The following is a 16,292-nucleotide window of genomic DNA, read 5'->3' as shown; positions in this document are numbered from 1 at the left end:
GCCAGCAAGTCCCTTCTCCAGTCCTGTGACAACTGAAAAACCACTCAAGGCTGAGGAGCTCCAGGGGGATGGGAAAGAGGAAGGACAGGGAGATGGCTGGGAGCAGGGATGTGGGGGTGAGGGACCCCAGCTTCAATTTCTGCTCCACTGCTTATCCACACTGTGCCCTTGGGCACACTATTTAACCTCTCTGAGCCTCATTCTCATCTGCAAATAGGGATAAAAATACTGATCACAGAGGATGGTAGAAATATTAAATATGGAAAAGTACAAAAAGCATCTTGCATATCGCCAGGGTTTGATAAATGGTAAGCTGCAAAGCATCCTGGTATGGCAGACTGCCTGCATTGCAATCCTGGGGCCGTCATTTTCTAACCATAATGCCCTTGGCAATATATTTAAGCTTCTGTAAGCCTTGGTTTCCCCATCTGTAAAATGGGTGCACATGCATGTATGTGTGAGATAACAGTACCTTCTTTACAGGGTTGTTGTGAGGTTTAAGTAGCCGAATCTACTTAAAGCACACACAGCACACAGCACATAGCACACAGCAAGTATAGCACACAGCACCTAGCACACAGCAAGCATGCTCAGGCATGTTAGCTGTTATCACCATGCTGGAGTTCTGACTCCCTCATTATGTGAGAGTGAGAAAGGCACATCCCATGTCTCTGGGCCTGTTTTTCCAATTGTACAGGCAGGTGGTTGAGCTAGAACGGTGTTTAAGGGCTCCTGTGGAATTCCAAAGGCTTACACTAAGTTAATAAGCAGCATTTAACTGACATTCTTGAGGAGACTGGTAATTCGGTGACCCACAAGACACTGGGGCAAGAAGGTGTGTCGGGTCTTGGTAGGGGGCAGACACCCATCTGCCACCACCACTCAGTTACCTTTCTCATTGACCTCTGCCGTCCAGTAGATGTCCGAGTCGTGTGTGAGCCGGGCCCGGAAAGGGGAGGTGTGGGGGGACAGGTCCTTGTCTGTGATGTTCAGCACCTGAGGCAAAGGGCTTTGGTTGCAGATGGTGATCTGACGGGGCTCAGGGACCGGGCCATGGTCGTTGACATCCATCAGTGTTAGCAGGAGGGTCCCCGTGCCAGTGGTGGGAGGGCTCCCTGTTTGTAATCACACACATGATCTCTTTTCAGCATGTGCCCTTGGTTGGGTTGATGAATCAATGTTAAGCTCTCCCACGACCTACCCAATCAGCCTCAGGAGGGTCCTATTTACTGTCTAACTGTAACCTTTCAAGAGCCTCTGAACACTAGCTTCATTATAGATCAAACCAGTGATGACAAATGCATGGCAAACATACCATCATTCTCATTTTGTGTCCATGGCAGACATTACTAACTGATCACAGCACAGTTGCAGCCACTTCATCCAGACAGCCACTACTAATCTATTACAAAGAGAAACCTATTGGCCACCTCAGGGTTGATGCAGTGTTTGCTGATAAGCTTCAGGGAAGTTTTGCTTCCCAGCCCTGCAGTAACCTCTCGCCTGCCTCCAGGCCTTGGTTCAGTATGTGTCAAATAGAGATGGTAATTACATCATCACCCCCAATCCTGTCATGGTGTGACATCACTAATCAATCATGACACTTTCCAGGCAGCCCTTTTCAATCATTCGTAAGGGGAAACCAACAGGCCAATTCAGGGCTCAGTGAACCACAAACTTAGGCTGAAAGGAGTCTTCAGGATACTTCCTAACTCCTGGGTCTTAGGCAACTTGAAACCAGCCAACCCTAGGACCACCCTTTAAAAGACCCCTCTGAGAGACCCCTTTGACCTCCCAGCTAGGATTGCTGACACTGCTTCCCCGCACCACACTCTGTCTGTGGAGGGGACATGCGGTGTCCTTGGCTCCAAAGGTGCTCATGTGGAGGGGCTGGGAGGAAGCTCTCACCATCATCCGTGGCCAAGACCATGACTTCGTAGATGTTGGTCCTCACAAACTGCTCATCCTCACGGTCCAAGACCCCTGCAGCAGTGACCTGCCCACTGTCTGGGTCCATTGCTAGCCACCCTGCTGGGTCTCTCAGGATGTGGTAGCTGGAGCAGAAAAGTTGAGAAGAGTCACACTCAGAATACTTAGAGTTCTGGAGTCATCATTCAAAGCCTCCTCATGCCAACAGGCAGAGGGTTTCATAGGACTCAGGGCTCCTAAGCAGGATTACGTGGAAAATGCTTCTCACCCCCAAATGGGAGCCTGAGCAGAAGGTGGGGTCCCAGCAGGGACACATGAGAGGGAGCGGGAATACCTGTCCCGTGGACTTCAGCCACATGGAGGGTAGGAACGGAAGGCCCTGTACAGGGGTGACGTTCAAAATATTTAATAGTCTTTATGGCAATTAGAACAAACTCTGGCTATAATAAACAACCCATCCAACAGTACCCACGCATTTAGCTGAATTTAAGCCCAGCTCCTATGTACCTGATCTTCTGACTCCCGTTGTCGGGGTCCCGTGCGGTGTAGGTGCAGATAGGCTCGCCGATGGAGATGCCCTCCTGGACCTCGATGACTTTGGAGGGTGGGACGAACACAGGCGGCTCATTCACATCCTCCACGTGGACCACTATGGTGGCCGTGGAGGTTGGGAGCTTCACCACAAAGGGAGCCTCGTTGATCACTTCAACGTACAGGTTATGCTGGTTTTTGGCCTCGAAATCCAAGCCCTGGGACAGAACAGGAAGGAGGACCTGAGCCGCCATTTTGTGAGGAGGCCCCATGCAGTGCTGTGATGCCAGAAGGGCCCACAATGGGGGGCTGGAGGCTCCCACCAGCAACAATGCTGCCCCTTCCCTACCCCATAGAGCCTCCTGCATTTCCTGAGTGGACATTCAGTGGGGCCTCTCAGACCACCACCCCAAAGGCAACTAGAGTAGTAAGCCCTAAGCCTAGAACTGGTTCCCTATGGGGTGATGACACCCCCTAGGGGGTGTTGTAGAAACTTGGAGGAGGCATTTCTAGGTGTCCTAGTGACTGGGGATGCCACTGGCATTTACAGGCTGGGGCAGGGACACAAAGAACTGTCCCATATCCCATGTGACTTGCCAATGTCACCATGGACATTCATGTATTTATGGGTGTGATGTTCTGTTTATATTTATAGTCTAGAACGTGTTTTACATACAAACCGAGTTTTTGGTGTGGTTTTAATTTATACTGAATTTTCCAGGAATGCAACTTCTGAGGGGAGCTTGTAATTTGATTTGTTCACGTCTTTCCCAAAGTTGTTTATTTGCTGTTCTGGAAAAACATCAATACCACTCGTGATATGAGTCACTAGAGTGACATATAGTATCTACTACATCTGGACGATGTTCAAGAAACTAACCGCTTCATTATGTTTTCTAGTGTACTTGTGCCCAAAGGTTTACATATGGAAATATTTTATTATCAGTAACTTTTCCTGTAAAATTCTTTTATTTTACAGTTAGAGCATTCCATTTTTCTAGAAATTACGTAAGTTAGAGAAGTTATATTATAAATGAAATTCATTTCACAGTGTGAAAGGGGTGTTACAAAGTTTTGGTTGCAAGGAGGGGACAGCCTTTAAAGTATTATATAAAGCCCCACTTCTCAAACTGGGTCATTCTTCATAATAAACCAGGAGGTAAAAGAAATCAAAGAAAGATTGGACCCATCTTCTTGAAGCATCAATTTTATTAAAAGACTTTTTGAGAGGCAAGGGTATGCCTAACTACTAAGTAATTTAAAACATTTTACTATCCAAACACCTAGACACCTAGATGTGAATTATGGATTGAATGCAAAATTAGCAAGAATTCCAATAAAACAGAGACCCTCTGTGTAAGACTGATTGGGAGCAGCCACTGGACACTGGGATCTGGGAGGGGGGGCCCCCACTGATCTGCCTCAATTAGATCAGCAACTCTGTTTTATGAATGTTTTATGAACTGGGTCCCTGGGTAAGGTTTAGTTTGAACAAAGGAATTCCCCAACCCAAGAGGAATGGGAGAGTGTTGCAAGCCACTGGCCTGGTACACTCCCTGGTGAGTGGTCCAAGGTATGTCTCCCAAGGCAGGTAGTACCCCCTAGTCCTGGAGGCTGCAGACCTGACTGTCCCAGCTGTGGCCCTTGTACAAAACCCAAACCGACTGACCTTCTTGGTTGTCAGGATACCCTGGTTGCTCTCAGGGTGGGTGGTGATGGTAAAATGGTCCCCGTTGTCACCTTCCACGATGCGGTAGGTAGCCTGCCATGCCGGTGAGTTGGGGGCATCCAGATCGGTCACTGTCAGCCTCTGCAGCTCGTGGCCCACTGCGTTCTCAGGCACACGGGCCTCGTACTGTCAGCGTGGGAAGCACAGCACAGTCAGAGCGGAGAGACTGACCACCTTGAGAGGCTGTTCCACTCTTCACTGGCTGTGAATCCTCCATCCAACTCCAGGGGCGCCCCATGCCGCTCACCCTTTCCTGGACCGCCCAACCCACTTATTGGGGTTTCAAGGCATGCATGGATGCAGAACACCCCAAGAGTCAGCCTCACAGCTGCTGGGACAGACCACGGCAATCTTGGGCCTGCTTTCCCTACACCCAGGGGCCTGACGCTCCAGGAATCTCACTGATCTGGGTGCCCAAGGCCTCACCATTGAGTAGTCTCCTATATCTAGCTGAGATCAGAAAGGCATAAGGAAGGTGGCAAGAAGGGCTAGGTGTCTGATTGCTCTGGGGCACTGACCAGGAACTTTTTGGAAATTCTGGAACAGGTGGCAAAGATGGGGAAATCAGCTGTTGAGAACAAATTTTTAATCAGGCCTAAACAATGTTTAGCCGTCAGAGTTACCTACAGATGGAAGGGGGTGGGTGTCACCTTGACTGGCACTGAGTCCTCTGTCACGTGAGGTGTACAAGCATTCACTGGGGGAATGTGGGCAGGTATAGGTGTGAGGCAAATTAGGACTTTCCATATCAACAAAGATTTTCATATTGAGCACTTGTGTACCTGGGATTGTGTTAAGAGCTGTACATAGATTATTTCATTTAAAACTCAGAAAAGTGCAGCAGGAGACAATGGAGCATCATCTCCATTTCACAGATTAGGAAATAGGGCACAGAGAGGTTAGGTAGTTCACCTCAGGTCACAAAGCTCACAAGTGCTGGGGCTGGGACTTGAAGCAATGTAGGCTGGTTCTGGAGTTTCATCAGAAAGGAGAAACTTAGTCCTTCATCATCTGACGAGGGAAGAAGGAAGGAAGGGGCATTACCTGCTGGGGCTCAAACACAGGAGCGTTGTCATTGGCATCGAGGATTTCCACTATGGCCATAGCCGTGGTGCTGGAGCCGTCCCCGTTCATGTCCGTAGCCTGGATGGTCAGTGTGTACTCAGGGACTCTCTGGGGAGAAAAGGAGAGTGGAAGTGGAAGGCCACTGCGCGTTGGGCACAGCCTTGGGTGTACGGGGAGGGAAGCGGAATGTTCCTCCCTCTAAGTGTTCTCTTGATTCCTGACCCACTGCTTGCCCACTGCAGAAAAGACCAGAAGCAGAGGGTGGAGGGGGAGGGGAACTGTGGATCCAAACGGTTCTCCTGGGCCTGTCGTGGGATGAAGCCTGGGCATTGCTTCCTGACCCTGGGCAGATGCAGAATGGGAGCTTTGAGTGTGGATTTGGGCAAAGGTATTAATTAGGGAACAGGAGGCAACTCTAATATCCATGGAGCTAATTCTGCTTTGTGGCACACACGGGACAAATCTGGGCAATGTGCGTGCTAAGTGAGCCATGCCGAGAGGAAATGAGAAAACCTGCAGAAAGTATTAAACGTCTGTGTTTTACAGCTGCCTCCTCAGCCTTAACGAGATGGTTTGGCAACGTGCCACTGGCCTGAGGGAGCTGCAGGACATCAATGTGGGACACAGCAGCAGCCATTCCCAGCTGACTTGGGTCCCCACTGCTCTGCGCTGGGCTTTGGGGGCAGAGGCTTCCGCTCTGAGCGTCAGACCCCAGCCTGGGCTAGCCTGGGCAGACAGCACCTTCCCGAAGGGCCACTTACCTCCCGGTCCAGGCCACTGGAGACGACGCTGATGGTGCCTGTGCTCCGGTGGACCGTGAACATGAGGTCCTTTGGCTCTTGACTATGGATGGAATAAGCAACCACCCCATTGTAGGTGTTGATGGCATCGTCCTCATCCGTGGCTGTCACCTGCATCACAGAAGTGCCTGGAGGGGAGAAGCGCTGATGAGTGTGCAACCTTCCCTTCCAGCTCCGATTCCAGCCTTGCCCACTTCTGGAACTCCGAGAGGCTCCACCCTGCTCGCTTGGCCCCATGTTCCACTCGTGGCAGAGATTGCTAATTGGTGCCCATTTCCCATTCTCCCCTTCCTTCTTAGAAACATAATCCTCATAATCATTCTAGGCTGAGCACAAGCCCACCGGGAACCAAGCGAAACTATTTCGCTTCTTGCAGCTAGCTGTGGCCACGAGACTGAAATCTGACGAATGGGATATACAGCGTTGGGGGAAGCGTTTTTCTGAGTTAAGGGTCTTATTCTTCCCACCCCTTCCCTCCTTCCGGATATAATGGTCAGAGCTCCAGCAGCAACCATGAGGTAATCTTGGGAATAAAGCCGAAACAGCAGAGCAACAAGATGGAAGGAGCCTAGTTCCCCCACACGTTAAAGCACCATTCCAGCCTGGCTTGACCACCTCTAGGCTTCCTCAATACAAAGGGGGAAAAGGTTCCATATTGTTGAAGGTACTGTTTTTCTTCCGGAAATGTCTATTATTGGCAACCTAACCAACTCACATTTCTCTGTAATCCTCCACAACTCAGAGACAAAGGGAGAGGAGGAGCCCTCCTCACCAGCACTGTCTTTGAGGTCATTAATGTCACCTGTTTCTCTAGTCTTTTGCCAGCCCCTCTCACCCTCTTCCCCAGCCTGACAATTCATCTTCTGCTTTCTCTCACCCTTTGCCACCCTCCTTGCAGCTGCCATTTCCCCAAGAACCTCATGTCAGGTGCTTCATATCACACAGCAGTAGGCATGTGTTATTTCTAATCTTCACAGCTCTTTACAGTTGATATTATCCCCATTTTCAGGTGTGAAGATTGAGGCTCAGAGGTCAAGACCTTGCCCAGGGTCACAGCAGATGACAGACAAAATCCAGATTCAAATGTAGGTCTCTGCAGCTCCAAACCTGCAGCTGGCTGATCATCTGAAGCTTCTGGGAAATTTTCAAATACACAGATTCTGGGGCTCTACTCCAGCATCATTCTTATTCAGGGGTCTTGGGATGGAGTGGGGGAATCTGGATTTTTAAGAAGATCCCAGGTAATCTGAGGCATAGCCCAGGAAATCAGGTATGAAGGGTTCTTCCAGCCTTTAAGAGTCTGGGCTGATTCCAGAAGTGGACCCAAGGCCAGGTCTGGGGCCAGCAGACCTCTATAGCTGTGCCCTCCCCAGTCCTCTTACCGGGTAGTACCCCTTCCAAGACGCTCCCTCTGAAGACATCCTGGGTGAACTTGGGCTTGTGGTCATTCTGGTCTGTTACAATGATGGAGATGTTCATGGGCTCTTCCACGGAGGCACCATTCTCCGACACAGCGTGGCCAAAGAGCTGTAGGTACACAGGCCTGGGGTCAGCCTGGCACTACCCTTCCTGGGGCCCTGCTTCTCGTTGGACGCTAAAGGTTACTTACCTCATACTCGGCAATTTTCTCCCGGTCCAGTGGTTTATTCAACAGCAACCAGCCCGTTTCCTTCTCTATGGTGAAGACACCCTCAGGGGGGCTGTCTGCCCCAGGCCCCGTGATGCTGTAGAAAATCTTGGTACCTCTGTCTTTATTAGATTTGAGCTGGAAGCAAAAGAAAATGGCAGCTGACAAAGTGACAAATATCTCATGAGTGTAGCAAAGAACCCTCTGTGGGCAGGGGTGGAGAGGCACTGCCTGATTAGAAATTGCTCCCATCAGAGAGTTTCCCTCTGCGGTCCCCAGGGCCCAGCAGCAAGAAACCTCATATTCAGGCCTTTGAATGAGAGTCCCTGAAGACACCAATGACTCCCAGGGAGAAGGCACAGTCATACCTGATGCAGCTTCTGGGGGAAGGGACCCTTGCCATTCTCAGGGACAAATATTGGCGGGACCACCCAATCTCTCTTGCGTCTTCGCAAGATACGTTTGGATGGGGAGATCTTCAATGCTTTCCTTTCCTGCAAGGAGAGAAGACCCCTTAACCCAGGTGTGCAAACAACTGGAACATACCCAACATCCTCTCATCTACAGGGGCTCATGGCAAGGACAGAGGCCCAGATGGGTTTATTGTAAAAGAAAACTTGGAAATAATCTAAGTGTTCACTTATAGAGAAGTCCCAATTAAATACACTATAATACATCCATCTAGTGGAAATTGTATACAGCTTTAAAAATGAGGGATGTCTCTCTGTGCTGGCATGGAAAGATCTTTGATATATATCCATACTTAAGTGAAAAAGAACAAGATATAGAACAGCTTAATGTAGTTTAGTATTCTATTTAACAAACACTTACATAGGGCTTAATATGTGCCAGGCACTGTTCCATCTTTTGTGTAAAAGGGTGGGAAAATAAGGCATATATTCACATCTGCTTATATACAGACAAAGTGTGGGGGATACTAGAAGCTTATAACGGTGGTTATCTGTGAGAAGGGGATAGGCAGTGTACTGATGTATTTTTCAGTGCAAAAAGAAGGTGCAGACATGTGAATAGTATGTTAGTTTTGCATAAAAGAGGACCGAAAAGTTTATTTTATACCTATATATAATATATATAAATATATTTAATATAAATATAGAACAAATACATAAATTAGAAGGAAAGAAACTGGTAACAGGTCTTCTCTTGGAGTGGTAGAGAGGGCATTAGACATAGGGGGAGAAAAAAGGGGAGGTTATTCATTCTAAAACTTTTTAATATTTAAAATTTTGAACCATGTGGATACATTAGCTGCTCAAAAAATTAAATTAGACAAAACAAAGAAATGTGGCCAAGAGCCTCAGGTCCATCTTCCCAAAGGTTCATGAGATTGGCAGTCCTGTGTTGGGATCACCTTCACTTGCGGTTTACCGGCATGATATGGGAAAGAAGGAAAGGGAGATGGGACAGGGAATTCAAGGGAGGAAGGGCACTGGGCCATTACTCACAAAGCAGCTCTGGGCCCCCCTTGCCTGACTCTGGTGCCCCCTACTGGGCAGCTGCGAGCACTACCCTGCTTAGATCGGTACCCACGCGCACAGCTATGGGCAACTGAGGTCTAACCCTGCGTCCTCTGCAGGGGTAACATGGCTCACAACAGCCACGGCAACCTCGGCCTCCTGGCCAGCAGCAAGCTGGGCATGCACGGAGAATGTCTTTCTTCTCTCCTGAAGGTGGACATGGTGTTTTACCTGGACTGTTTTGTTGTTCAGAACAGTGAAGTCATCATCAGTCAGCAGGGCCGACTCTTGCCCAGGGCAGTCCGTGAAAACCACTGTGGGGAAGGAAGGAAAAGAGTATTAGGAAGGAGGGGCTTCTGGAAGATACCCCATGGGAGCCAAGACCTGACAACAGCCCCCTGACTGGATCAAGGACTATTGCAAGCCACTGCAGAAGGAGACTTGGCTTACTTCCTCTGACCAGCAATGTGATTCCATATGAGTTTCAGATGGGCTTCTGAGTTTGGTCTCAAGAGGGAAGACCACTTCCTGGTTTGTGGGCCGAAGAACCAAAATCATAGATGTTCAGCGACATTAGCCCCATGGAGTCTCACGAGACACAGAGTTGACCCAAGGTCACAGCTGGAGGCAGAAGATTTTAAGCATTTCCGAAGGCTATGAGTCTACATATGCGCTGTATGCATCCTGCTACACCGTCACCCACACAGATCATTCTGGATAACCTCGGGTTGTTTCAGTCTGTCATGCTCCTTCTGAATCCTCCCTGCTTGGCCGCCCTTTAAACAAGCACTCTGAGTTAATAACTACCATGCGTTAATCCGGAGACTGGGCCCATTTCATCTTTACAACTATGCTGCCAAGTTAGGCATGAGCTCCTTTACAAAGATGAGAAAACTGAGGTTCAGAAGCCAGGTCAGCCTGACTCCAAGGCATACGCTAGAGAGTATTCACAACCAGTGTTCTTACCCACCCTTCCTTGTGGCCAAAGCATGGAGTCAGGAAACCTGCCAGGGGCTACAACTGGGCCCATCGGCAACATGCCCTGACCCAGGCGTTCCCATAACGCTGGCCCAGACACCAGCGCTCATCAGTCTACTAGGCTGCAGCACAACAAGGACCAGAGGGACAGTGCTGTGCCATGGAAAGGTCAGCGTGAGCTCTCCCAACTGTCCTCTTTTGAAAAATTGTCCTTTAGTTTCAGATGATGACGACAATTGTTTTAAATAATCCTTCCCTAAAATAAGAAAGGATAACAGATGAGGGTTTTTAAACTACAAAAGTAATGTGACAGAAGGAAGAACTACAATCCTGCAGCCTGTGGAACAAAAACCACATTCACAGAAAGACAGACAAGATGAAAAGGCAGAGGGCTATGTACCAGATGAAGGAACAAGATAAAACCCCAGAAAAACAACTAAATGAAAGGGAGATAGGCAACCTTCCAGAAAAAGAACTCAGAATAATGATAGTGAAGATGATCCAGGACCTCGGAAAAAGAATGGAGGCAAAGATCGAGGAGATGCAGGAAATGTTTAACAAAGACCTAGAAGAATTAAAGAACAAACAAACAGAGATGAACAATATAATAACTGAAATGAAAACTACACTAGAAGGAATCAATAGCAGAATAACTGAGGCAGAAGACGGATAAGTGACCTGGAAGATAGAATGGTGGAATTCACTGCTGTGGAACAGAATAAAGAAAAAAGAATGAAAAGAAATGAAGACAGCCTAAGAGACCTCTGGGACAACATTAAATGCAACAACATTCACGTTATAGGGGTCCCAGAAGGAGAAGAGAGAGAGAAAGGACCAGAGAAAATATTTGAAGAGATTATAGTGGAAAACTTCCCTAACATGGGAAATGAAATAGCCACCCAAGTCCAGGAAGTGCAGAGAGTCCCATACAGGATAAACCCAAGGAGAAACACGCTGAGACGCATAGTAATCAAATTGGCAAAAATTAAAAACAAAGAAAAATTATTGAAAGCAGCAAGGGAAAAATGACAAATAACATACAAGGGAACTCCCATAAGGTTAACAGCTGATTTCTCAGCAGAAACTCTACAAGCCAGAAGGGAGTCACATGATATACTTAAAGTGATGAAAGGGAAGAACCTACAACCAAGATTACTCTTACCCGGCAAGGATCTCATTCAGATTCGATGGAGAAATCAAAAGCTTTACAGACAAGCAAAAGCTAAGAGAATTCAGCACCACCAAACCAGCTCTACAACAAACGCTAAAGGAACTTCTCTAAGTGGGAAACACAAGAGAAGAAAAGGACCTACAAAAACAAACCCAAAACAATTAAGAAAATGGTCATAGGAACATACATATCGATAATTACCTTAAATGTGAATGGATTTAATGCTCCAGTCAAAATACACGGGCTTGATGAATGGATACAAAAACAAGACCCATCTATATGTTGTCTACAAGAGACCCACTTCAGACCTAGGGACACATATAGACTGAAAGTGAGGGGATGGAAAAAGATATTCCATGCAAATGGAAATCAAAAGAAAGCTGGAGTAGCAATACTCATGTCAGATAAAATAGACTTTAAAATAAAGAATGTTACAAGAGACAAGGAAGGACACTATGTAATGATCAAGGGACAAATCCAAGAAGAGGATATAACAATTATAAATATATATGCACCCAACATAGGAGCACCTCAATACATAAGGCAACTGCTAACAGCTATAAAAGAGAAAATCGACAGTAACACTTTAACACCTCACTTACAACAATGGACAGATCATCCAAAATGAAAATAAATAAGGAAACAGAAGCTTTAAATGACACAATAGACCAGATAGATTTCATTGATATTTATAGGACATTCCATCCAAAAACAGCAGATTACACTTTCTTCTCAAGTGCACATGGAACATTCTCCAGGATAGATCACATCTTGGTCACAAATCAAACCTCTGTAAATATAAGAAAATTGAAATCATATCAAGCATCTTTTCTGACCACAACGCTATGAGATTAGAAATGAATTACAGGGAAAAAAACGTAAAAAACACAAACACATGGAGGCTAAACAATACGTTACTAAATAACCAAGAGATCACTGAAGAAATCAAAGAGGAAATCAAAAAATACCTAGAGACAAATGACAATGAAAACATGACGATCCAAAACCTATGGGATGCAGCAAAAGCAGTTCTAAGAGGGAAGTTTATAGCTATACAAGTCTACCTCAAGAAACAAGAAAAATCTCAAATAAACAATCTAAACTTACACCTAAAGGAAGTAGAGAAAGAAGAACAAACAAAACCCAAAGTTAGCAGAAGGAAAGAAATCATAAAGATCAGAGCAGAAATAAATAGAAACAAAGAAAACAATAGCAAAGATCAATAAAACTAAAAGCTGGTTCTTTGAGAAGATAAACAAACAAACAAAAAGTAATGTGAACATGATGAAGACTATTTACAGACACATGGAGAAGACAGCCATCTACAAGCTAAGGAGAGAGGCCTCAACAGAAACCAGCCCTGCTGACACCTTGATCTTGGACTTCTAGCCTCCTGAGTTGTGAGAAAATAAATTTCTGCGTTTAAGCCCCCAGTCTGTGTTCCTTTGTTACAGCAGTCCTAGCAAGCATCAATCTCAAGAGTCGAGAATCCCTCCCATCATGAATTACTATTATTAACAGCTAACATTTGTGTGTTTTTTTTAAATCTGTATGAATTTTTAAAATAAATTTATTTATTTATGGCTGTATTGGGTCTTCGTTGCTGTGTGAGGATTTTCTCTAGTTGTGGCGAGCATGGACTACTCTTCGTTGTGGTGCGTGGGTTTCTCATTGCGGTGGCTTCTCTTGCTGCGGAGCACGGACTCTAGGCGCGCGGGCTTCAGTAGTTGCGGCATGCAGGCTCAGTAGTTGTGGCTCACGGGCTCTAGAGTGCAGGCTCAGTAGTTGTGGTACACGGGCTTAGTTGCTCCGCAGCATGTGGGATCGTCCTGGACCAGGGCTTGAACCTGTGTCCCCTGCCTTGGCAGGCAGATTCTTAACCACTGCGCTACCAGGGAAGCCCTAACATTTGTATGCTTTCTCATTTAATCTTCACCAAGCACCCTATAAAGTAGATTTTAACGCCCATTTTCTAAATTGGGAAAATGAGGGGTTAAATGCATTCACTGAAGTTACGTAGCTAGGAAATGGAATGGCCAGAAGTGGTACCTAGACCTGTCTAGATTGAGTTGTTTATATAATATGGTTATATTATCTTTCTGACACACCTGAGAGTTTGTTTTCTTATTTCCTCCCTAACCCCCATTACCTGTGGTCCTTCTCCATCTATTGAAATAGCAAAGATTGATTTTTAGATGCTCAGTGAGGCAGTGTGATACTTGGAGAAAAGTACTAGATTCGGGGATAATAAGAGTAACTCTCTTACAGGTAGTTGTGAGGATTAAATGAGAATAAGTGTAAAGAACTCACAAATAGGATGCATTATGGCCAGGTCTGCTGTTAATACTATTAATAGTGATGGAGACCCCATTCTTGTGCAGGCACTGACTTTAACTTGATGGGTGATCCTGGGAAACACACTTGAATTCTGTGGGCCCCAGAATCAATTGTTTGCTGAAGTTTCTGTTTTGTTTTGTTTTGCTTTTTGGCCATGCCGCATGGTTTGAGGGATCTTAGTTTCCCGACCAGGGATCGAACCCGTGCCCTTGGTAGTGAAAGTGCGGAGTCCTACCCCTGGACCTCCAGGGAATTCCCATGTTTGCTGAGGCTTTGAGCCTAAGGCCTGTCTTCCCTTGGTTTGAAGGGAGAGAAGCATGTTATAAAAAGATGTATTCAAGAATAGTAGGGGCTTCCCTGGTGGTGCAGTGGAATCCGCCTGCCAATGCAAGGGACATGGGTTCGAGCCCTGGTCTGGGAAGATCCCACATGCTGTGGAGCAACTAAGCCTGTGCGCCACAACTACTGAGCCTGTGCTCTAGAACCCACAAGCCACAACTACTGAAGCCCACGTGCCACAGCTACTGAAGCCCGTGTGCCACAACCACTCAGTCTGCGCTCTAGAGCCCATGTGTCACAACTACTGAGCCCGTGTGCCACAGCTACTGAAGGCTGCACACCTAGAGCCCGTGCTGCACAACAAGAGAAGCCACAGCAACGAGAAGCCCGCACACTGCAACGAAGAGTAGCCCCTGCTCGCCACAACTAAAGAAAGCCTGCACCCAGCAACGAAGACCCAATGCAGCCAAAAATAAATAGATTAGTTAAAAAAAATAATAATGGGACCAAAGACACTTTCTCCTTGATGTAAAAAGAAGAAAAGCTTAAAAGGGAACACCTAAACTCACTAGGTGATTCAGCATTGCTTAAAGCTGTGTTAAGGACACATGCAAAGGTCCCTGAAAACTCTGTTAGTTGGAACCATCAGCATGTTGATGCAGAACTTGAATTAACTTATTAGGAATTTAGGTTTTCTCATTTAGAAGATGAAAATTAGACTTCACAGAGTCATCCTGAATATCAAATAAGATAAAACCACAAAACCACAAATTTGTAAACCCCAGAACTTTATACGGACTCATAACACATGAGGAAATGGGGGTTCAGAGGTGAGATGGCTTGCCCAACGTCATACAGCTAGTGAGTGGAATTAGAATTAGAACTCGGGGTGGTCATATTCTAAAGTCAGGTTCTTCAACACAGCATCCATCAAGAACTAGTAGAGTGTTTCCTAAGTGCCCAATATTCTTCTAAATACTAGGGATGCATCAGGGAACAAAATGTGTATCTTCAAGTACCCTTAAGTTCTTATAGGATACTGCCTCCTGTCCCAAATCACCTTTCCACAGCTATCTACCAAAGTAATCAATAATGCATGGATTGTAATAGCAAAAGTCCAGACAACCTAAATGTCCATCAGTGACAGATTAACTTTGTGTAATGCTAACATCCATACGAGAACACTATGCAGCCATAAAAAGCTGTAAAAGATAAGGAAGCCCCTATGTATTGACATGGAAAGATCTCTAAGACATGTTGTTAATTAAAAAAAAAAAGATATGGGGACTTCCCTGGTGGTCCAGCTGTTAAGGCTCTGTGCTCCCAATGCAGGGCGCCTGGGTTTGATCCCTGGTCAAGGAACTAGATCCCACATGCCGCGATGAAGATCTCCAATGTGGCAACGAAGATCCCGTGTGCTGCAACTAAAGACCCGGTGCAGCTTAATTAATTAATTAATTAATTAATTTAAAAAGATATGGAGCAATGTAGTCTTTGCTAACATTTGTATTTTAAAATAAATACTTCTGGAAGGTGACCCCAAAAAACTGGGTTTATGGGTGGAGAAGCTAGTAGCTAAGCAACAGGAAAGAGACTTTTTACCGTGTACCCTTCTGAATTTTGACCCACGTAAATGCATTAGCTATTCAAACACTGATAAAAAATAAAAATTAACTGCCACTTTTCCCATTCTTAAAACAGCCCTCTTCCTAAGGGACGGTCTTCAGCTAGCAGAGGGGCTGGCCAGATAAGCCTGTCAGGTTTTTCACTTAATGAGTGCCTCTCAATGAACTCTCCAATCCTCTCCCACCAAGTTATCCAGCAGGGGGCTAATGCCTTAATCCCCCAAACTCTAAAAGCTGCCAGAAACCCAGAAACCGTCTTCCTGCTGTCTACAAAATCTGCCCACCAGGAATGTACGGTACACTTCACTACCCTGTTTGCTGGCACATTTCCATTGTTTTATGGGTCCAAACATTTGTAGCATAGTATCTGGGCTGTCCATCTATTCTTAGAGGGGACAGTGCCAACAATCAAGGAGAAGTCAGTGGTCAGGTACTTCAATTGTACGTGCCTCCCACGCAGGCTGCAACATTCCAGCTGCCCCATCAGCCCTCAGCCACATTTAGCTGGGTGCAGAATACAACCAAGGGGCATGAGTCAGGCAGGCAGGAACAAGCTTCAAAGAAGACCCACTCTGCCCGAGACACCCAGCTAAGTGTTTTCTTATCCAAGTCCTCAAAAAACAACCCACAAGGGGCTTCCCTGGTGGCGCAGTGGTTGAGAGTCCGCCTGCCAATGCAGGGGACACGGGTTCGTGCCCCGGTCCGGGAAGATCCCACATGCCGCGGAGCGGCTGGGTGCACGC

The 16,292-nt window shown here is 46.5% G+C and overlaps 1 protein-coding gene across 4 annotated transcripts in view; it reads right to left on the bottom strand.

The window, feature by feature from the left end:
- Positions 1–16,292, bottom strand: part of CDH3 (cadherin 3) — a 103,033-nt gene that overhangs the window by 8,226 nt on the left and 78,515 nt on the right. For all 4 annotated transcript variants that reach the window (XM_060132213.1, XM_060132212.1, XM_060132210.1 and 1 more), the window contains 10 exons: positions 9,391–9,473; positions 8,050–8,175; positions 7,664–7,819; positions 7,437–7,581; positions 6,016–6,182; positions 5,234–5,362; positions 4,130–4,315; positions 2,437–2,678; positions 1,909–2,054; positions 891–1,115 (listed from right to left, as the gene is read on the bottom strand). In XM_060132213.1, the coding sequence (XP_059988196.1) occupies positions 891–1,115; positions 1,909–2,054; positions 2,437–2,678; positions 4,130–4,315; positions 5,234–5,362; positions 6,016–6,182; positions 7,437–7,581; positions 7,664–7,819; positions 8,050–8,175; positions 9,391–9,473 (1,605 nt within the window). The remainder of the gene's footprint in view (positions 1–890; positions 1,116–1,908; positions 2,055–2,436; positions 2,679–4,129; positions 4,316–5,233; positions 5,363–6,015; positions 6,183–7,436; positions 7,582–7,663; positions 7,820–8,049; positions 8,176–9,390; positions 9,474–16,292) is intronic.

Source organism: Lagenorhynchus albirostris, chromosome 19 (assembly GCF_949774975.1).
Source record: "Lagenorhynchus albirostris chromosome 19, mLagAlb1.1, whole genome shotgun sequence".
In the NCBI taxonomy this organism is placed as follows: domain Eukaryota; kingdom Metazoa; phylum Chordata; class Mammalia; order Artiodactyla; family Delphinidae; genus Lagenorhynchus; species Lagenorhynchus albirostris.
This window is presented reverse-complemented; position numbering and strand designations above follow the sequence as displayed.